General features: G+C 35.8%; 1 protein-coding gene across 21 annotated transcripts in view; it reads left to right on the plus strand.

Moving 5' to 3' along the window:
* LOC131427610 (sodium/hydrogen exchanger 3) overlaps window positions 1-23,497 on the plus strand; it is a 238,500-nt gene that overhangs the window by 104,761 nt on the left and 110,242 nt on the right. For 20 of the 21 annotated variants that reach the window (XR_009229294.1, XR_009229293.1, XM_058590965.1 and 17 more), the window contains one exon: window positions 2,987-3,293. Coding sequence is in view for 19 of the 21 variants with exons in the window: in XM_058590965.1 (XP_058446948.1) it covers window positions 2,987-3,293 (307 nt within the window). In the remaining 2 variants the exon portion in view is untranslated. The remainder of the gene's footprint in view (window positions 1-2,986; window positions 3,294-23,497) is intronic. The other variant, XM_058590971.1, reaches the window with a different exon arrangement.

The raw sequence follows: 23,497 nt of genomic DNA on the forward strand, positions 1-23,497 counted from the left end.
CTGGTAGACGATAATGATGAGGAAGATAATGGATAAAAACCACCAAACTTGATACACTGCTTCGGTAATGAATGTTGTTTTATTGGCTATTAATGAATTAATTGCATGGTCAGTTTGACAGGGTTGTTTTCAATATAATAATTACTATTATAACGGTAATAGAAACAGTATCCACCGACAGCTACAAGATCATAACAATCTAGTTTTCTTGCTTGTCATACACCTCATCAATCATTTTTGCAAGTGAAAATCAGGGTAGTTTTAATGTTAGTCGCTGTTCCAAGTTTGGTGAATCAATGTACGCCCAGCTAATTTACAGGTGACGAAAATCCACATATAAATCAATTCAATTAATCAATTTCAAAAATGTGTCATTTTTGACACTTCTGTCAGTCTCAGATGACGAAATTTTACATGAATTTCTCTAGGTGTGTAGGACGCTAGTCTCTCAACTTAGTTGTCATATGTTCAAGTCCCGATCTGAAGGGATTTTTAGTTGTCAGTAGGATCGTAGCACCAGTCATGCAACGCACAGTGGGGAAAAAACTATCAAAAACGCGACTTTACCCAAAAATTTCATAAAAACCTAAGCAATTATTTTCAAAGTCGGTATTTCGTATGCAAAAATTACCGTAGAATCGATTGGTGATAGTTAGAAGATCCGCAAAATACACTATCATGCCCGTTTTGCTCCAATTTCTCTTTTTTTCCTGACTTTACTTCAAAGACTAACTGTGAAACTCTGAAAAAATTAGTTCGACTAATCGGAAGCTACTCCTGATATGTTCATGGGTTCGATCTTCTTCTATGAATTTACAGAAAAAAAAGTTCTACTGATTGGTGTTTGGACCAATTATGTTTAGGCAAGACAGTTCTATGTTTCGCATATAACCTTAAAAAATAGTTAACAGATAGTTTCCGTAATCGCATGCTTCGTGCCACATCGTTTTACCCCAATTTTCCCTCAAATATAATTTTATTTTGAATTCAGATTCACAATCCCGAAGTAGATTCAATATGACCCATCAATATTGGTACATATTGAGAAGAAAACTTCAGTGATCCAAATACACTTAATAGAATGACAGTACTAGCCCGTTTAACCCTCTTTATCCCAATTTATGTCATACTGTCCCAGAAAGTATGAACGCACTTCGATTTCACTGTAAATAATTCACAAGTGTTAGATATTCAAATTTTATTCGATATACTGATAATATTAGACTACAACAACAGAATATTATTCTCAACATTTGCTACTTAGCCATTGTAGACTAGCTGGCGCACCTTCTTGCGAACGTTCCTTATTAAATTCCGTACAGACTCCTTGGCGACAAGTTTTGACACTTTTTTCCAATCTTTTTCGAGCTATTGAATGGTTTCGGATGCCGAGACATGTTTCCTAAGATGTGTCTTCGTTAATGCCCCAAATTCCTCAATTGGACGAAGTTGTGGGCAATTTGGTGGATTCATGGCTTTTGGGACGAAAGTGACATTTTTGGTAGTATACCATTCTACCGTTGATTTCGAGTAGTGGCAGGAAGCAAGATCTGGCCAGAAGACAACAGGATCCTTATGGCTTCGTGTCACAGAAGTTGTTTTGTAAACATTCCTTGATGTATATTTCGCTGTTCATTGAAGCAGTGGTGATGAAGGGTTTTGAAATCTTATCGCAGCTACAAAATGCTTGCCAGATCATAGCTTTCTTACCAAATTTTTCGACTTCAATCGATGTCTCGGACTGGTTTAACACCGTATAATATTGTGGTCCCGACAAGGATTTGTAATCGAGTTTCACGAAGGTTTCGTCGTCCATGATTATGCAGTTCAAATTTCCAGCATGAATCGTATTGTACAGCTTCCGAACCCTCGGCCTGATCGATGCTTCTTGTTTCGGACTACGTTTTGGTTGTTTCTGCTTCTTATAGGTTTGAAGATTCAAACGTTCTTTAGCACGAAGAACATTTGACTTCGAAGTGCTCACTTTTTTGGCCACATCCCGAACTGAAACCTTCTTCTTTTGCTCGAACACCTTCAGTATACGTTTATCCAACTGAGGGTTAGCAGGACCTTTTTTTCAACCCGTTTTCGGTTTATCCTCAAAGGTGTTATCCTCACCGAATTAATTGCATTTCGCACGGCTTTTTCACTTACTCCTTCCATATTTGCTATCTTTCTCAGTGACAGTCCGCGTTCTGTGCACCATTTGTACACAATTTTTCGACGTTGTTCTGCCGAAAGTCCACGCATTTCGAAACAAACTAATGAAAACGAATAAACAACTGCACAAGTGGTTAGAGATGAGTGTAAACAACAGGACGCAGCCATAAAATTTGACATATTCTGAACCATTGCGAAATGGCAGCGGTTTTTGGTTGCGTCCATACTTTCTGGTACAGTCTTTATTATTTTGTCTTGACAATTAAGTTGTACTTTTAACGACCATGCGGCTGCATACCACTTTACTCGTTTATTAAGATGTTATGTAAAAAAGTATAAATTATCAAAAAAATAAATACAAATAAAAACATGTGGCACCCTCTATCTACAAACCATAAACCACGAAATAATAATAATAATAATAATAATAATAATAATAATAATAATAATAATAATAATAATAATAATAATAATAATAATAATAATAATAATAATAATAATAATAATAATAATAATAATAATAATGATAATAATAATAATAATAATAATAATAATAATAATAATAATAATAATAATAATAATAATAATAATAATAATAATAATGATAATAATAATAATAATAATAATAATAATAATAATAATAATAATAATAATAATAATAATAATAATAATAATAATAATAGTAATAATATCGTAATAATAACAAAATAACAAAATAACCCATCTTGTACTTCTATGATTTTTATACGACCATTCTTCGGCAATTTTTGAAATGCTTCTAAAACCAGCTAATGTTTCCGTTTTGTCATCCATTGTTTTTTTTCAGATATCCGACCAGCTAGTGGCCGTGGATAGGGATAATTCTCGTACGGGTATGAATTACGGTCCTCTGGGACCGAGTGAAAGTCAATTGAAGCGTTCCGCTGAGCTAGCGTCTATTGTATCGTCAACAGTGCCATCGGATGGCGGCGGGTACAAACAAGACGCCGAGCACGATGAGTCAGACGGCGACGACGGTCACGGCGAAGGTCACGAGGTGGAACGGTATCCGGTGGCCCAGGTGGAGTTCTCCCGCGTCGAAACGCCCTTCGTTATCGGCGTTTGGATTCTCTCGGCCAGCATAGCAAAAATTGGTGAGTGCCCGTTTACAAATAAAAAATTTTCCGTGCCCAGATCTTGCCATGAATGAAGCTAGATAGTATAGCAATTTGAGACACAAAACAAAGCCGTGCCGGAGGGTGCGTGTTTTGAAAACAGATTCTACTTGAATTACGTAAACTTATTTAGTAAAATGTGTACTAGCAGGGTGGTGGTTAATATAAACACATCAACCGATTTGTTTATCCAGCATAACGAAGTGTCTGGATGCTTAAGATAAACAAGTTTATCGTCTACTTGCAAAACGGCACACTAAGCACCGTTAGATATGCAATGAGATATTTATAATACGGCTCGATCCGTCGCGTGCCATGCAATCTAATTTTTTATTTTCTGAAGATAACAGTGACACACAAAGCCTTTTCATATTATTTTGAAACAGTAGAGATTGTTCACTACGATCACTATCCACTGTTTAGTTATACTACTATCTTTGAGTTATATAAAAATTGTAACAAGTGGATTTTAGCAAAACTTTACTTCATTCATCAACATTTCATTATTTTTCTTGTAGAACGATTTATCTTTTGCTCCAGAAAAAGCGTTCGTTTCCGTGATGACCTCATAGATGGAAAAGAATCTCTTTTCTTTGAGCATTTTTTTGGCCTGTAAACTCACAGTAAATACTGGGGGCCATATCCGGTTAATATGGTGGGTGCGGTAGCAATTCGAAGCCCAATTAATAAAATTTCGCCATGGTAGTGAGATTGTGACAAGGCGCGTTGTCTTGATGAAAGTGCACGTTGCACGTTGCAAGTTGTTTGTTCAGTCAAATGTGAAAGAAATATCAACTTATGTCTGTCCCATATGCAAAGTACCCGAATATCAGTCCCATTCAGTGCAAAATTTTAATAATTTCATTTGTTGCAATATTGGAATAGCAAAGGTGATGCATGATTTAGCATTAGGTAGCACAATAAATCAAAAACATTCGGAAACAAAATTTTAATCGTCTTTTCTTGACATGCCTACTTTCCATATGGGACTGATATGCAAGTATGGGCAGTATAGACAGGTACACCCAAACCTCCGTTTACGAACACTTTTTATACGTTACCTCTTTTTACGAACCAAATCCCAAATAACGTAAACTTTTTTTACGAACCTACTTCGTAAAAAGAGGTTTTGGCATACATCGAAATCGATTTCCGGCTCATTCATATTCCGTGGAAACTACTACAATATGGGTATTTTTGGATCGGGTTTAAAGAGTAGATTCCGGAAAATGATGTTTGAGGTGGTTATGAAATTCAAGATGGCGACTTCCGGTTTCTTGATATTCCTTTAATATCCTTACAATGTGGGTATTTTCGGAACGGGATTGATGAGTAGATCTCGGAAAACGATGTTCGAGGTGGTTCTGAAATTCAAGATGACGACTTCCGGTTTTTGATATTCCTTGAAAACCCTTACAATGTGGGTATTTTCGGAACGGGATTGATGAGTGAATGTCGGAAAATGATGTTTGAGGTGGTTATGAAATTCAAGATGGCGACTGCCGGTTTCTTGATATTCCTTGAAAACCCTTACAATGTGAGCAATTTCAGAACGGGATTGGTGAGTGGATGTCGGAAAACGATGTTCGAAGTGGTTCTGAAATTCAAGATGACGACTTCCGGTTTTTGATATTCCTACTCATCAATCAGTAGATGTCGGAAAACGATGTTTGAGGTGGTTCTGAAATTCAAGATAGCGACTTCCGGTTTCTTGATGTTCCTTTAATATCCTTACAATGTGGGTATTTTCGGAACGGAGTTTGATGAGTAGATGTCGGGAAACGATGATTGAGGTGGTTATGAAATTCAAGATGGCGACTTCCGGTTTCTTGATATTCATTGAAAACAATATGGATATTTTCGGAAAGAATTAGATTTCGAAACGATCATAAACATCTTAATTTTTTGATTCCTACACATCAAATCTGTTCTGAAAATATCCATATTGTGAGTATTTTTAAAGAATATCATTTTTATGACATCACATCAAATCCTTTTCGAAAATACTCATACTGTAAGGGTTTTCAACTAATATCAAGAGACCGGAAGTCGCCATCATGAATTTCAGAACCACTTCATACATCGTTTTCTGAAATCTAATCATTATTCCCGTTCCGAAAATACTAATATTGTAAGGGTTTTAAAGGAATATCAAAAGACCGGAAGTCGCCATCTTGGATTTTGAAACGAGCGCAAACTTTTCTTGCCCTTACTTTTCACATCCGTTTCGAAAATAGCCATATGATGGGCGGTTTCCACATTCATTACCCAAAACTTTTTTTACGAACCATGATATGTGACATGAACATGATTACTAAACCGATTTCAACAAACTTGGGTTCGTTTGAAAGATAGTATAGTACCATTGATCAATTTTGAAGCACAAATGGCTGTCACCTCTTGTTCTGGAAATATAATGGTATAAGTGACGTAACCAACGGAACGCGTTGTATTTTATCGCTCAATTTTCTCAAAGATAGCTGAGCCGATTTTAACAAAGCCAGGTTCGTTTGCAAACTACTATTGAATTGTTAATTGGATATCTAATGTCTGGCACATTAGATATATAATGGTATAAGTGACGTAAGCGACTAACCTCACATTTTTCATCGGCTATATTTTTCCGAAGATTGCTGAACAAGTTTCGATAAACTTATTTGAAAGCTAACAATGTCAATCAAATTTGGAAGGTTTTTTGTACCCGGTACCAATCCAGTTCGTGACATTCTTGCGTCACTTAAATGATTGTACCTCGTGGACTAAACATACCATGTAGTAGTCCGCAACTAGTTCTGATACGACTAAGTCCTAACTGTGGTGTATGTTACATTGGTTAAAACTAGTTTTCTTTGTCGGAGAATGACCTAAAAATAGGTTAAAACCGACATATATTAATAAGTTTTTTCATAATACAATTAGTTACCAAAAGTTATTTTGGTTTCCAAGCACATCTTTTTGTAATGTTGAACTAATCGTCATTTATAAGTTATCGCTTTCTATTTGAAACATATATTCAATCACAGCTTTGCTTTTAGCTACAGGTAGTTTTTTTCGACTTAATAATAATGAAAAACAAACTAGAAAACGTTTTATTGGTTTGAATATTAAAAAGAGTTGCTAGAAGTGTGGAAGGAGAATAATTTTTTTAAACTGTTTTTTGATAAAATAATAATTGACTGAATAATTATTTGACTTCTATGCACTGCCATAAACACATAATATTATAATTCTCATCATATAAGAATTTGAAATAATAACTAATAAAAATATATACAGATTTTAAATGAAGGCGCATCAAAAACTACTTAATTAAAATTGAAAATTTCTAAAACCGTTGTAAAATTTGCACATCGTGCACATTTTTCAGACATTAAATTTTTGTGAACATTTAGAAAATATATGCCATTATGAAAGCGTCGTACATGATTTCAAAAAATCGCCTCGAAGCAAATTTAAATATTTTATCATGAAAACGTTTGGCTTTGTATTACGGCAACAATCAAAAACTAATGGGATGATAGTGAATGCAAAACCTCACCCACCTTACAAAAAACATAAAAAGACAGAAAAAAATGCAATTTCCGATGAACAATCCTTAAAAAAAAGTAACCAATTTCTTAAGACAAACCCTCACATTCGGTTAAAAATAAAACGACTCTTACTTCTACATCCAAAATTAAATATTTATATGGAATCAGTATGTAGTACATGCTAGGTGATATGTTGTTGTGAACAAATTAACAAGAATAAAATATCACGCCCCTTGATCTAAGTCCCTAATAAAAGACAGTGGCATGGAACGTGAAAATCCGGCAATCTCATTCCGCTGCTATTGTCTGTCAAGAGTAGCGTGACATGAAGAGAGAGAGAGAGAGAGAGAGAGAGAGACAGAGAGGAACTGTTCTTTGTTGAGAAAATAATTCCCACAGCACCTCAGTAGACTGTTTATGGTTTACTTAGCTATTATAAGGCCTGGTGTACTGTATCCCAGAAGACACACAACATTTATTTTTGAGCTAAATATTTAGCTTGCTTCCAACTTTTATCTAAGTTACAAAAACAATTTCGCATATTTTTGCATCTCAAAATAATTTTGAAATATCATCATAATCCATAATTTGATAATCGATGCTAAAATGTATTTCTATGTATTTTACGGTGTTTTCTTCAAAATAAATTCAGTACTATTTCAGCAATACATCAATAGGGCTACCACCTGTACAGGCCTGGTCTGCCAGTGTCGGGCCTAGACGAAGCTAGCGGGCTGTCGGACGAAAATTATACCGGGTTGCAGTACGATGGGATTGCGAAAATGAAAAGTTTTCCGTGCAATCCTAACTCTAATTAGCTAACATTATCCAGTCTATGGAACTTCTCTACCAATTTATTACCAAGCGGTTTACACGTTTACCACTTAACTCTTTGCATAGAATGATGCCCGAAACATTCGACTTTCAAACTGAACTGTGAAATCCAAGAGAATCTTGTTAATCACATCACAATAATCGAAAGAGAGAGTGATTAAAGAGAAACTGTCACTTGCTTATACGCCCTAATGAAAAATCAACCGATAACTATACTGAAATTTTACGCTGAAAGCTGAAATTATACTGCATCTAACATGTCGACATTATATCAGCACCTGTCAGTAAAGATTATTTCCGGGTCGATGTGCTGACGCTAATGCCATTAACATCACTTCCACTTCGGTTTGCATAATGACACACACGTCCGAAAAACGTTAGATAGATAACGTTTTCATACATTTGATCGCTTATTAAAGCGCTGGTTACCACACCGTAATAATTGCGTAGTTAGTAAGCGATAGTGTATCGCTCGGTGTTACCACTGATTTCGCATATGTCGTTTATTTTATATTTTTTTAAATTTGTTAAAAAATCTTAAAATGCGACACGCTAGATATATGTGTTTTATGTGTCCTGTATACATACTTTCGATTAGCATATCCGCATTTAGGAGTTCATAAAACACTGAACGATTTGAAGGTACTTTGGTAGTGGTTTTACATTCCTTTTGTGGACTTTAGCCTTCTATTTCAACAGACTTCGCATCCGATTCTTAGTGTAAAAAACCATTGCATGCCTAGTGCTATGATTCTATTGACCAGGGTTGAGAACGGTACGGTAATGGCAGCAGTCGCCGACTGTACTTCGCCGTTACTGTAGCGGATAAAAATGTCATTTTTTCTAGTGAATATCGCCGTTTGCTCTCATCATTAGCTGTTTTATTCTCTTCAGTCTGAGAATGGCCAGCCATAATCAACAGTTGCTCTTTCCAAATGCAACTTTCGACAGATAGTTACCAAGAAGGATCAACGTTGAAATTCGTTTTATGTCGATTTTCTTGAGGTGTAGGGACATGAAAACATGCACATGAACATGAAAGTTTTGCTCCTCACTGCAGACGTTTTTTTTCTGTATCTTTTCGTGTTTCGTTGCACTCCCGCTGGAAGGAAGCGGCTCAATGAAAAAATCAGAGTAAATAATTGCTTTCACTTCCAGAGTTTGGATGGTTGGTTTGTTTTGGCAGTTCGGATGATTTTGTTTTATTTCCAGCTAGTTTATTTACTCCAATGCACTCCTTCGATTGAGCAATTGAACGCCGTTTAGCATGAATTAGGATTGTAGAAGTAACAGGAGCGCATGATTTTTGTCACTGCGTCAAGATTTCTTGTATGTGCGTCATACCAGAAAGGCAAAACTTTGCGCTTCTACTACTTTGTGTATGAAATCAAGTAAATTATAAAATTTGTATCATACCAATTCTTGTCATTATAAATGTTATGTTATGTGATTTTTATCTCAATTTTTAAAGCAGATATAAAATATCATGAAAGCATATTTACGCATGAGAAATTGAACCGGTAATGGAAACACCGTCGTTTGCACTCAATTTATCGGCATAGGGCGGTCACAGCGGATATGACAGTTTAGTTATCAAAGTTCCATGACATTTTGAGTTCATGACATTTTCGAAAACCGTGACCGAAAATGAATACAGCAGCTACCCATCCAGCATTTGCGTACACTACCACAAAGCAAACGCTGTGGCTTCGACTGCTGTGAGAGAGTGCGACAAAATGAACTGCTCTCAATATTACTGCCGTGTGTCGTGGCTCTCATGATTGCGCCTAACTCTCGTGTCATTGCGTGTTGGTTACTGTTGAATGAAGCAACTGCGCGTATCGTTGGCAGTGACTGTCTTATGCTTGGCGACAGTTTAAAAAAACACCAAAATCCCTCGGAGTTTAAACATACCACTACTGGCTTGTAAAACTAGCATCCTTCGCATTGAAACGCCAATCCGAAAACGTGTACCTCTAATTCCTGATAAAATTTGGAGGTTTTACAAAGCGAAATGACTAAAGCCATCGAACTGCAGTTTTTTCGAGAAACACTTACAAACACGTACGAATGCACGATCACATGAATTAGTCATACAGTTTTAGTGAGCTCAGCAAAAAGTGGATTCAAAGTATTTCCATCGTTGAAATACCATTTTTGGTCGAAGTGTATTTACTTTACAGCACTTATTACACAACAATTTAAGAACGCTGCTGTTTCGTATTGAGGTGGTGTGAGAAATGCACGGTGGGCACGGTGGCATTATATCGTGAGCAAAAATTACATATCAAATAATGACACGAATTTATGCAACATTGGGTTTTGTGTTGAAATAAAAACGTTGAAAACAATAAAATAGGTATTGTAAGAAATCGTTTATTTTCTAAGTAACTTTCGTTTATAATGCTAATAATGTACAAGTCTTTTGAGTTCAATGCATTGATATTACTGAAGCAATAATGCTTGGCTGCGTAATATCATATAATAGGTATAATTATAGATTGTAGCAATTTTTATAGCAAAACTAAAACTTCAACATTGACAGGCTATTGAATCAAATGTAGAATATTTGAAAATATAACTTTTATATAACCTGTAAACAAACAATGTGGCCTGGTGAACTACTGGCAAAGATATCGAAAATACTTGAATGTTCTCTTGTCTTCAATCGTTCAGGCTCTATACTCAGGCATATACATGGTTAGCAAGTTAGTCAGTACATATACGTATAACCCCATGTTAGTCATTCATATTTACTAATTATTCATAGCTGTAGTGCAAGCGTAATCGCTAACAATAACGAAAGAATTAGCATATATTCAAAGTGTAAAGGATGCCAAAATCCATTACGTCCAGTATTTTTACAAGCCAACATAACGAGAGGTAAGCCCACTGCGCTCAATCACTGAAAAAAGTTCTGGTTTCTATGTGTCGGTTTTTCTTGTTATGCTTTGTGCGACGGTTCGTTCAACTGAAGCGGATGAAATTTCGCGCCCATTTTATGACGCTACATTTCACCTTATGATCTTCTTTGATTATATAAGATTCTACTGTCATTTCGTGGGTGCTGCATTAGCTGACCTAGAGACAAATAGAGAACCAAAAAATGACATGTGAAATGCTGCTTCAAGGATACAGAATTGTATATCCTGCATTGTATTGCCACTTATGAGAGAAAGCCCTAAACGCAAAAAATCATGGGTATATCAAGGTGAGGTATCGTGAGGTTTACTGAAAAAATCGTTATCGACTCCAACACTGAACAAAATTGAATTTAAAAATTTAAAATCGATTTACAAAACAAAACCGTTATTGATTTTGATACAATTTTGTCCCAAGATAGATAATTAAGTTACCTACCAACCGATCATACACTGCAAGATGGGCACATTCAAACAAAAAAAAATTAAACAAGAACTATTTGTTGTACAAAATGAAAATCACAATCATCCAAGATTCCAATGAATCTCAATTTATGAGCAAATTTTTGTCCGAATACCCTGTTGCTAACTACCCGATATTTGCAGAAAGTAGAAATGCAGGATAAAAAAAATTTTTTTGTTGGATAAATTTTTTAGTTAAGGGGTTACACCACTGTATAAAAAAAAGAGAAGAACTTTTTTGGGGAATTATTTTGGGATCCAAAAAATGGAGTAATCCGAATTTTGTATAAATCGCTTTTTAATATGTATATTTAACCACAAAAAAAATGATCAGTTTTAAAAATTGAAAAACAAAATGGCGGCTTGGCGGTATTTCCGCGAAAGTGCTGCATTTTGTGCAAAATTCTGCAGTAGTGTAACCCCTTAAAAACGCTTATCTTATAATATAAGGTGGACAAGGAACATAACTATCAATGTTGGGACGAAATTTCATTCAAATAAAGAATGGTGTTTTTTTCTATAATTTGACTTCAAATTTTTAAGATTTATTTTTTTTATAAAGTCTATATGCTGCGAACTTCGAATACTATTTTGCACGAAATTCGTATATTCGAATCCTACAATGAAAAAAAATCTGTTTTCAAAATTTTAAGTCAATTTACAAAACAAGAACACCACTTTTGAATTCGGTGAAACTTTGTCCCAAGGTAGGTTATTATGTTACCTTTCAAACTGTCCATGTATTGTATGGCGAGGAGTTTCAGGAAACTAAAACTTTTTCTTTTTGCAAATATCGAGAAACCAGTATTCTTTGAAAATTCCTCTCAAATTGAGATTCATTAAATTCTTGTATGATAACGGCTTTCAGTTTAGTTTTCGATAAAAAGACACTGTAAAATTTTTAATAAAAAAAATGGTTATTTTTATACATTGATTTTAAATTTTCAAAGTCAACTTTTCTTTCAGTGTAGGACTAGATGTGGAAGTTTTTCAGTATTTTCATTGGAAAACTTGATTGATTTGGTAAAAATCAACGGTGTAATACTTCTTTGTGGGTTTTATTATTTTTCGTCAACTATTTGAATAGAAATGATGGCGGGTGGGTAATGTCAGAGACATAACTGGATGTCGTGAATACGAAAACAACTGACATGTTTCTTAACACCTCCGAATATCAATTAGTTGATCAATTGTATGAATTATGCAAGCATTCCCCTTTTTCACATTTTTAGCAAAAACAAAGTAAGCTTCACTTGATCTCGATTACTGTGTATTTCACACAGCGAAAAGTGCACAAATCAAACCAAACTGTTTTAGATTTGCACTAAACTGAGGATATTTCCTTTCGATTTGCGAACAACAAATCCTAATATTACTTTTCTTTACGTTTCGTCTTAGACTCGTCAGTGCAGAGCAGTTCAAATTGAACTGCTTATTGCAAACTTAAACAGTTCAACTTGAACCGCTAAGCAGACGTAAAGTTAATGCTATTTGCAAAACACTTATATACTTGGTACCGAAGTACCACGTCTTTCCTGACGTGCCGAACGAAAACGTTGTTTTCGGCTTATTCTGGCCGATGCAGGTATGGTCATTTAGGGGTTATCCTATGTTTGTGCTTAGGGCACATAACCGTTTTTACTTTTCTTTACGTGCTTAGCGGTTCAAGTTGAACTGTTTAAGTTTGCAATAAGCAGTTCAATTTGAACTGCTCTGCACTGACGAGTCTAAGACGAAACGTAAAGAAAAGTAAAAACGGTTATGTGCCCTAAGCACAAACATAGGATAACCCCTAAATGACCATACCTGCATCGGCCAGAATAAGCCGAAAACAACGTTTTCGTTCGGCACGTCAGGAAAGACGTGGTACTTCGGTACCAAGTATATAAGTGTTTTGCAAATAGCATTAACTTTACGTCTGCTTAGCGGTTCAAGTTGAACTGTTTAAGTTTGCAATAAGCAGTTCAATTTGAACTGCTCTGCACTGACGAGTCTAAGACGAAACGTAAAGAAAAGTAAAAACGGTTATGTGCCCTAAGCACAAACATAGGATAACCCCTAAATGACCATACCTGCATCGGCCAGAATAAGCCGAAAACAACGTTTTCGTTCGGCACGTCAGGAAAGACGTGGTACTTCGGTACCAAGTATATAAGTGTTTTGCAAATAGCATTAACTTTACGTCTGCTTAGCGGTTCAAGTTGAACTGTTTAAGTTTGCAATAAGCAGTTCAATTTGAACTGCTCTGCACTGACGAGTCTAAGACGAAACGTAAAGAAAAGTAAAAACGGTTATGTGCCCTAAGCACAAACATAGGATAACCCCTAAATGAAAAATCCTAATAGTTCTTTAAAAAAAATTTAGAGCCATTAGAACGGCTGATTTTGTGTGATGCTCTCCACCGATGTTTTTTCACCAATGAAAATAACTGGCAGCTGCGACGTAATCGCTCTTGTCGGTAGCGAAACCAGCTTTGCAAACGACACAAAATACATCTGCTCGCAGTGGCGATAGAATCCAAACTGATTCAATTTTTGCTAGGAGACTCCTTCCTTTTACGTGATTTCGTTTGTAGCCTTTTCACTAATGGGCGGTCCTAACAGCTATAAAAATAGCCGCATACAGAATTTTAATGTCGATTATTTCATTTCGGATCCGCATAATTTATTGAAAGAAAATATCTATATGCTGTTGAGATTCGTTTCTAGCATTCAGAAGGACCAAATTGTGGAACTCACTACGATATTCACCACTTTTCGGAACATTTTCCTCGAACGATTTGTTGTACAGCAGCAGATATTTTGTTCTCTTCCTCAGAACGCGTTCTGATTGGCTGGTGTTGACATGGATCAAATGAGACAGGTTTTTCAATAGTGTACTATTAAAATACTTCAATGCTTTTGCTATACACGTTTAAGTTGAAAAATTTCGATTCTATTGGTAGTTAGATTATATAAATTCTTCCACAGATCACTGAGCTATGAGCTTTCAAAATACGAGAAAGGCAAACGCGCCTTATGAATTATCCTCTTTGATACTCGTTTATACCAAACATTTCAGAAAAGTTTAATTTTGAATTATTTGAGATTATGTCACACAACTGAAAATTTTATCATAAAATTGTAATCATATTCCCGATGGTATGTAGCAAAAATTATCTTGATTCGTTAGATACAACAAGAGATATTCACGATCAAAAACTTATCACTCTCTCAGAGGGTAAATTTTGAAAAGGCACCCCGTAGTAAAGTAAGTTGTATTCACGACAAAAGTTTAGCTCTTTTCAAGAGGCAGTCTAGATCAATTTTGAAAAAACAAAGTCTCATTCGAATGTAATGTCGTTTTCGTTTTTAAATTGCACTACACTGGTGTAGCGAAAGCTGCACTGAAACCGTTCGTTTTTACCAATTGCACTACACCAGTGCTACACTTTTTCTGCACCGATACCACTGGTGTAGCACTCATCAAAAGTTTGGTGTAGCTCTGTGCAATGGAATCGTTTATTGTAGTCAATGGTTACTGTTTATGTTTTCGTCATTTTTGTTCGTTTATTCATGCCTCAGTGTAGCACTGCACCGGTGTAGTGCAAATTAAAAACGAAAACGCCATAAGAAAATTTAGCCAACTGTGACTATGGTTTAGCGTCTGCTTGTAATTATTATGTTGTATTTGAAAAAACCGATAATCATTTAGCAGTATACTTTATACAGTTTTAGTTTCGCTAACGACGTTGAGATTGTGACACATAACTGTGAGATGATCATGGAAACATACATCGGACTGAGAACCATAACTAGGCGAGCCGGACTTTCACCACGAGTATTGATAGACAGAAGCGATAGCGAGGTGGCTGACAAATTCGTGTATTTGTGCACAGCGACACCACTGTCAAAATACTATTTGGGTAATCTTCCTTTTCATTTTTAAAGGAACCACTCACAACTTTCATCAACTGTTCTAGATATCATCGATCTGTTATCTATCGAGAGATAATGTAGATTACTGATTTCGACAATTTACCATTTTGCCCGAGTCATCTCTACTCGGGAAGATATTCATATGATAATATTGTAATGTATAAGCAGCGCATTTACGGTTTTCGAAATACCTTTTCGTGTTCAATTTCGCGCACGAATGTTTGAATTGTGTAAATATACGAAGTGAATTCATGTCTCAAGCTGCAACGAACGTCAAATATGTCATAATGATACGATGAACGATGAACCTGGAAAGTACCTTGATTGATTATTTCATGTTAAGAATTATCAAAAATTCCATTTACCAAAAGACTCTATACATGCTCTTTATTTTGGCTCAAAACATACAGCTAGAAAATGGCATGGCGACAAAACAGAACTGATGACAGTTTCAATATTTGTTTGGAAGCATTTGACTTGGTAGGCCTAATTGCACGTACCCAAGCATGACCAATTCCGAAAGGTTAACAATCGGTCGAGATTTTTCCTCCGCCACGAACCACTGGCGTTCCCAATTACAGTAATCGAATTGTTTTGCCCACAGTACATTGGACAATCGGTCTAATCGAGAGCGACTGTCACGTTTGAATTAAGATTGATATCAATTCAATTACGTTCACACCGCAGTAAGTGTCACCAGCGAATGATCCGTCCGGAAGGCTACGAATGGAAAATCGAGATTCAGCTTCACTTTTATATGCGGGTTTTTCTTCTCCGTCCACCAAAGGAACATCGAGCTCTTTACGGATAAAGTGATGTATCGATGCATGGCTAGAATTGAATTTATTCGCCCAGCCTCGTTCTGAATAATTGAAGTGGACGTCTGCCAACAATATCATTGAGATACATGCGGGTGTACGGAGATTTCTGCCCCCGAGCACTGTCGGCCGGTTTGAAAACGGCTCAGCAACTGAACTAGAAATGGCCATTTAAACCATTAATTCAACCCGATGTCTATTGATTAATAAATAATGTTCATTTATAAGTATCGGAATGCACATCAGCGAGCGCGTCAGAATCGATTTGAAGACAGTGATGAATCGGTGGGTGGTAGAAATAACAGGAATTGTGGAGAACAAACTGGAGCAATATGGGGTTTGATCCAGCACTTGCTTCTTTCTCTCGGTTGGTCCTAAAGAAAAATATTTGCCGCTGGTTATCTCTACTTGCTGCCAGAAAAAAAGATAAAACAGCCATGAATGAGTAAAGGAACAATGTTTGTCTAGTTGTTTTCCGGTGTTCCCTTAGGCAATCCAATCATTTACTCGAATTGAATAATTTTCGTAGGTATGTTTTCGAATAAATTTTCCGTTCAATTTGTTTTTATTGTGAATTAAGCTTCTTTACTTCACTAGTATAGTTTATAAATGTAATCGAGAATTCAACGGATTAAACTAAATAATAGTTGGTCAACAATCGTGGAAAATCATTGATTCATTATAACATTCTGAAATCATGCATTAGTAAAATTCAGTGCCGTTCCATGGAAGCGAATACTTTGGTCTTGGAAAAGGCATTTGACGTTCAACCAACATTGGATGAATCATCCTTTTGGTTTCTTTTCGCGATGGTTTCATGCTTTCAGGTTACACGGGAATGTACTGAATTCATGAAGAAAAGAGGCCGAGGAAAACATTCTTGGCGGCCAGTTCTATCCGGTACATTTCGACCAACAGTGGTTTCCAGGCGCTTGGCGAACGTTACAGTTGAAAGTCCGTCACCAGTTCAAACCGGCTGCCGGTGAGTATTTTATCCGCGATAAATTTACAACGTTTAGCGATGTATGGTCTTTCTTCGCTGGGATGGGTTTGTCCCGGTTTGCTGCCAAGGCGGTCGATGTTTGCGTGTTTTCTTCGTATTTGGGGTCACTGTTCGTCGGTTCAGTCTGAGTAAATGAAATGGAAAATATTGATAGATGCTATATTCTTTCCGTTTTCAATCAGTTTGGTGCGTTTAATATTTCCACAGCTTGATTCAGAACAGTCCGATATGCTTTCAATTATGATCATTGTCTGGAATTCACTTGATTGTTTTTGATTTATTGAACCTTCCGATAATCATATATCCAACTCTTTTTTTTCATTTTAATTTGACATTGAAACTAATGTCGTTTTCGCTTGAGAAAACTGAAACTGACCCAGGGTAGTTTCATCAAACAAATACTTTCCACGAAATTGTGTTGATTTCGCACTTATAAACGGGGGTTTGAGCACCCTGATATAAAAACCAGGTTCGAAACTGACTCTATTTTCAGTTCAACAACGTTGAAACTAGATTCGAAATTGGCTTCAAACAAACGACTTGACAGCAGTTAGAATGGAAACTGGGTTAGGTTTGGCATCAAGCGAAAACAACATAAGGTATCTCGAGATTTGGCTTCCCATTGTATTGGCCCTAGCCCCTCCCGAAATCAGAAACAAAAAACTTAAATGTTATTACCGTGAGATCAAAACTCCTTGCGATAAAACACGCAGCAGCAGTCCCTACGAAAAAGAACAGACTCAAAAAAACATAATATTGAGGATGAAACCGGGGGTAAAATAAATGAAAATAATAATAACACATAAGAATTTCAGACCACTACTTCCGGAACCTGGAACCGGGAACCAGAGCCTACTACTATGACCTATATGGCACAGTCACAAATTTGATTTGAATACTCCATAATGACAGTTCCAGTGGAAAAGTTCAAAGTGTCTGTTAAAAAGGCCGGTAAAAGGCACACCGAGAATTATGTACATAAGTAATCTTCAGTGATGTTTTTATCCCGAAACAAAATCCTGGGTACGGACCTGGCTGAAGGTTGGAGCCCCGGTCTCCCCTATATTATGAAAACTATTGTCTTTATATATTCAAGTCATTTATAAAATGGATCATTTCCAACAAACAACTTATTAATCAAAAATTTTCAAGCAATTTTATACATATTTCCATACGCATGGAAATTGATAAAGATGTTTTTTATTCATAAATTGTTTCGAGTTATTTTGTTATGCATACTTTGTTTGGAATAATTAAAGAATTTATAAAATCGCATATTTTTGTTGAAGGTAGTGCATAGGTTAGTTCTTTCCTGGCAAAGTTATGCAACATTTTACCTTTTTTGTACCTAGGATAAAACCTTGCACCGAGGCGAAATATGCAACTTTATGCAGCTGATTTTTACAAAATTTGTAGGAAAAGATGTGCCCAATATCATAAAAAAAAATCTAAGTAGAACTCGGTGGAACTTTTTTTTTAGGTCTTTTCAAAGTTTGTTTTAATTACTGAATTATGGCAACCCCCTTAAAACTAGTTTTTTAGTCATAACTTGTTTCGAGTTATTTTTTATGCATACTTCGTTTGGAATAATTGTAGAAAATATAAAAATTTCATAATTTTGTAGAAGCTAATGCATAAGTTTATTCTTTTCTGGAAAATTTATGCATAATTTTACCTTTTGCCTTTCTCTATAGAAAGGTATTAGAATTGCTGGAAAAACCGACTTTCGAACGGAGCCTCGGAGACCCATAGTGTTATATACCATTCGACTCAGTTCGTCGAGATCGGAAAATGTCTGTGTGTGTGTATGTATGTGTGTGTGTGTGTGTGTGTGTGTGTGTGTGTGTGTGTGTGTGTGTGTGTGTGTGTGTGTGTGTGTATGTATGTATGTGCACTTTTCGAAGATATTTGAACGCGCTCAATTTTCTCAGAGATGGCTGAACCGATTTGAACAAACTTGGGCTCGTTTGAAAGCTACTGTCGGGCCATTGATCAAGTTCAAAGATCAAATGGCTGTGACTTTTGGTTCCGGAGATATGATTGTATAAGTGACGTAACCGACAAAAAGCGTTGTATTTGAACGCGCTCAAATTTCTCAGAGATGGCTGAACCGATTTTAACAAACTCGGGCTCGTTTGAAAGCTACTGTCGGACCATTGATCAAGTTCGAAGATCAAATGGCTGTGACTTTTGGTTTCGGAGATATGATTGTATAAGTGACGTAACCGACAAAAAGCGTTGTATTTGAACGCGCTCTATTTTCTCAGAGATGGCTGAACCGATTTTAACAAACTTAGGCTCGTTTGAAAGCTACTGTCGGGCCATTGATCAAGTTCAAAGATCAAATGGCTTTGACTTTTGGTTCCGGAGATATGATTGTATAAGTGACGTAACCGACAAAAAGCGTTGTATTTGAACGCGCTCAAATTTCTCAGAGATGGCTGAACCGATTTTAACAAACTCGGGCTCGTTTGAAAGCTACTGTCGGACCATTGATCAAGTTCGAAGATCAAATGGCTGTGAGTTTTGGTTCCGAAGATATGATTGTATAAGTGACGTAACCGACAAAAAGCGTTGTATTTGAACGCGCTCAATTTTCTCAGAGATGGCTGATCCGATTTTAACAAACTTGGGCTCGTTTGAAAGCTACTGTCGGGCCGCTGATCAGGTTCGAAGATCAAATGGTTGTGACTTTTGGTTCCAGATATATGATGGTATAAGTGACGTAACCGACAAAACACGTTGATTTTTACCGCTCTTATATATATAAGGGTGTCAAAATTTTGGGATCAACTCTATTTTCGTAAAGTTCTAGTGCTCAAAAGTTTAAGCACCTCGAAAAAAGCCTTCATGCAAAATTTGACCTAAATCGGACATGCTTAAGGGGTGCTGCCCGGTGGTAAAGGTTTGACAATTTTCGATCTTGAAAAAGCACCATAGGGGGGAGTACATGAAATTTCCAAAATCGAAATTTTTTTCTGATGCCAAAACTCTTAAAACTGCATAAAACATCGAAATTTAGTGTCATCTCAAAAAAATTTTTTTTTGAAAAAATCAACTTTCTGGGACTATTTTTTCTAAGTCCCAAAAAGTCGATTTTTAAAAAAAAAATTTTTTTAGAGATGACACTAAATCTCGACGTTTCATGCAATTCTAAGCCTTTTGGCATCAAAATTTTTTTTTCGATTTCGAAAATTTCATGTACTCCCCCCTATGGTGATTTTTCAAGATATATGAAAATTTCACTAAGTGGACTAAGAAGGCTTTTTTTAGATTAGCATCATTGTTCTCATACAAATAGGCAACGCAAATGTCAAGCACTAGTTTGGAAAAATGATGCTGACTGTGTGACATAAACACTGAAGCATGCTTTTGTGAACTACTCGAATCAATCTGAATCAATTGGCGTCTAAAATTATTTAATAAATGTATGAAACATATTTTCATGAGACTGTTATGAAAGAAGAGAAAGGCATTATCACACCACTAGGTGGATTAAGAAGGGTTTTTTACATTCATTCCGCGCGTGCGGGTCGTGATTGAAAAATTCACTGCTCCGAAAAAAATTTGCTCACTCTGAAACTTTGCCAAGATTGAGTTGAACCCCTAAGGTATCTTTTTTCAACAAAAACAAAAGAAATTAGGCCCAAGTTTGGATTAGGCCCAAGTTTGGATTTTTTGTTTATTAATTTTTAACTTTTTTCTTTCAATAAACTATAAAGGTTGTTTTATGGAATCACTTATTTGAAACCTAAGAAAAAACCGTACATTTCATGCCTTGGACGAATTTTTGTATCTTTGTTATATTTTACAGGCTGTTGAAAAAAGGCGTTGTGTGAAATACCCCATGGATTATTACTATACATGCTATGCACGTATGCAAATATATAAAAGATATTTCTATCCTACTTCCGACTACCAGTCTGGACGCGCGTCAACACGCATAAACAAGTTCATGCTTGCACACGCAACTTAAGCAAATTGTTGCGATTTTTATTTTGTTACTTTTTGACAATTGACAATATTAGAATAAATCTAAGTGGAACTAGATGCAATTTAGGTCTTTTTAAATTTAGTTTTAATTATTGAAAATCCGAAAAATTATCAAAACTTCAACACATATTTAAAAAATGGAAAAATGTTTTCTGGACAAAATATGATAAAGTATTGTTAAAGTACAAACCTTTACGAAGAGATTCCATGTTTAAACGTGTAAATAAACTTCAGTTATCGCGAAGCAACACAATTTTTAAGACGAGATGTTGATCGGGCGACGCTCACTGCAAAAGTTAGTTACAGAAATAGCAGGCGCGTGACGCCCTCTGTTTCTTAACCATTCATGGTTTCAGCATGGCCATAGTGAAAATGAGGCACACGAAGAGTACTCAAGATATTCTCATTGGAAAATTAATTGGATAAGGTACATGTTCTCCTATAAGTATTATAAAAGTTTGCTGCATTAAGTTGCATATTTCGCTTCGGCACAAGGTTTCCTAGGTAAAAAAGGTAAAATTATGCATAAATTTTCCAGAAAAGAATAAACTTATGCATTAGCTTCTACAAAATTATGAAATTTTTATATTTTCTACAATTATTCCAAACGAAGTATGCATAAAAAAATAACTCGAAACAAGTTATGACTAAAAAACTAGTTTTAAGGGGGTTGCCATAATTCAGTAATTAAAACAAACTTTGAAAAGACCTAAAAAAAAGTTCCACCGAGTTCCACTTAGATTTTTTTTATGATATTGGGCACATCTTTTCCTACAAATTTTGTAAAAATCAGCTGCATAAAGTTGCATATTTCGCCTCGGTGCAAGGTTTTATCCTAGGTACAAAAAAAGGTAAAATGTTGCATAACTTTGCCAGGAAAGAACTAACCTATGCACTACCTTCAACAAAAATATGCAATTTTATAAATTCTAAAGGGTGATTTTTTAAGAGCTTGAGAACTTTTTTAAACAATAAAACGCATAAAATTTGCAAAATCTCATCGGTTCTTTATTTTAAACGTTAGATTGGTACATGACATTTACTTTTTGAAGATAATTTCATTTAAATGTTGACCGCGGCTGCGTCTTAGGTGGTCCATTCGGAAAATCCGCTTTTTTATCGACAAATTTTGTTCAGCGATGAGGCTCATTTCTGGTTGAATGGCTACGTAAATAAGCAAAATTGCCGCATTTGGAGTGAAGAGCAACCAGAAGCCGTTCAAGAACTGCCCATGCATCCCAAAAAATGCACTGTTTGGTGTGGTTTGTACGCTGGTGGAATCATTGGACCGTATTTTTTCAAAGATGCTGTTGGACGCAACGTTACAGTGAATGGCGATCGCTATCGTTCGATGCTAACAAACTTTTTGTTGCCAAAAATGGAAGAACTGAACTTGGTTGACATGTGGTTTCAACAAGATGGCGCTACATGCCACACAGCTCGCGATTCTATGGCCATTTTGAGGGAAAACTTCGGAGAACAATTCATCTCAAAAAATGGACCGGTAAGTTGGCCACCAAGATCATGCGATTTGACGCCTTTAGACTATTTTTTGTGGGGCTACGTCAAGTCTAAAGTCTACAGAAATAAGCCAGTAACTATTCCAGCTTTGGAAGACAACATTTCCGAAGAAATTCGGGCTATTCCGGCCGAAATGCTCGAAAAAGTTGCCCAAAATTGGACTTTCCGAATGGACCACCTAAGACGCAGCCGCGGTCAACATTTAAATGAAATTATCTTCAAAAAGTAAATGTCATGTACCAATCTAACGTTTAAAATAAAGAACCGATGAGATTTTGCAAATTTTATGCGTTTTATTGTTTAAAAAAGTTCTCAAGCTCTTAAAAAATCACCCTTTACAATTATTCGAAACAAAGTATGCATAACAAAATAACTCGAAACAATTTATGAATAAAAAACTGATTTTAAGGGGGTTGCCATAAAAACGCTTTGTATATCCGAAACGGTGCGACCTAGACTTTTGGTATATTTGACAAAGTAAATTATTTTTAATAGTTCTAAAACTTTGTAGAAGAAAAAAGATTTCAATCTCTTCAGAAAAAAAAGTTATGGTTACATTTTTTCTCAAAGTAGGCCATGAACAATTAATGATAGGATCAAAATACGCGGTATATATTTGTAAATAATTTCTTCAAAGCAACTATATGTATTAAAAGAACGGTTTGGCAGCTACTGATTTATGTCCACGTTTTTATTGATTCGAACCACTGTGCGTCATTTAGAGCGACGATGCAAAAACCGCTTCTTAAGCCATCTAGTGATGTGAAAATGCCTTTCTCATATACGAAAACCATAAGTTTCAAACAAATATATTATATATCAATATTGATAACTCCAGGGAATCCAATACAAATCGAAAAAGACATCACAGTTACACCATCTCGTGACGGAAACGGTTTTTTATTCAATATTGTTTAATAGTTTGCGTTTAGCATGCACCAAAATCTGAAATGTCAACACTAATTGAGCATGACGTCCGCTAAGAGATGTGGAACTTTTCAATATTTCAAGTGTTCTTTTTCCGGTGAAATAACATATCGTCTATATACAATGCGACAATCAAAGTAACAAACCGTTCGAAGTTCTGTGCAGAATTTGAATTAAACTTATCGGCTTCACATTTAAGTGATGAAGTGGTGTTCAACTTTTCTGAAAAAAGACCTGATATTTTATATTTATACCAC

This window comes from Malaya genurostris, chromosome 2 (assembly GCF_030247185.1).
Source record: "Malaya genurostris strain Urasoe2022 chromosome 2, Malgen_1.1, whole genome shotgun sequence".
NCBI classification, from domain to species: Eukaryota; Metazoa; Arthropoda; class Insecta; order Diptera; family Culicidae; genus Malaya; species Malaya genurostris.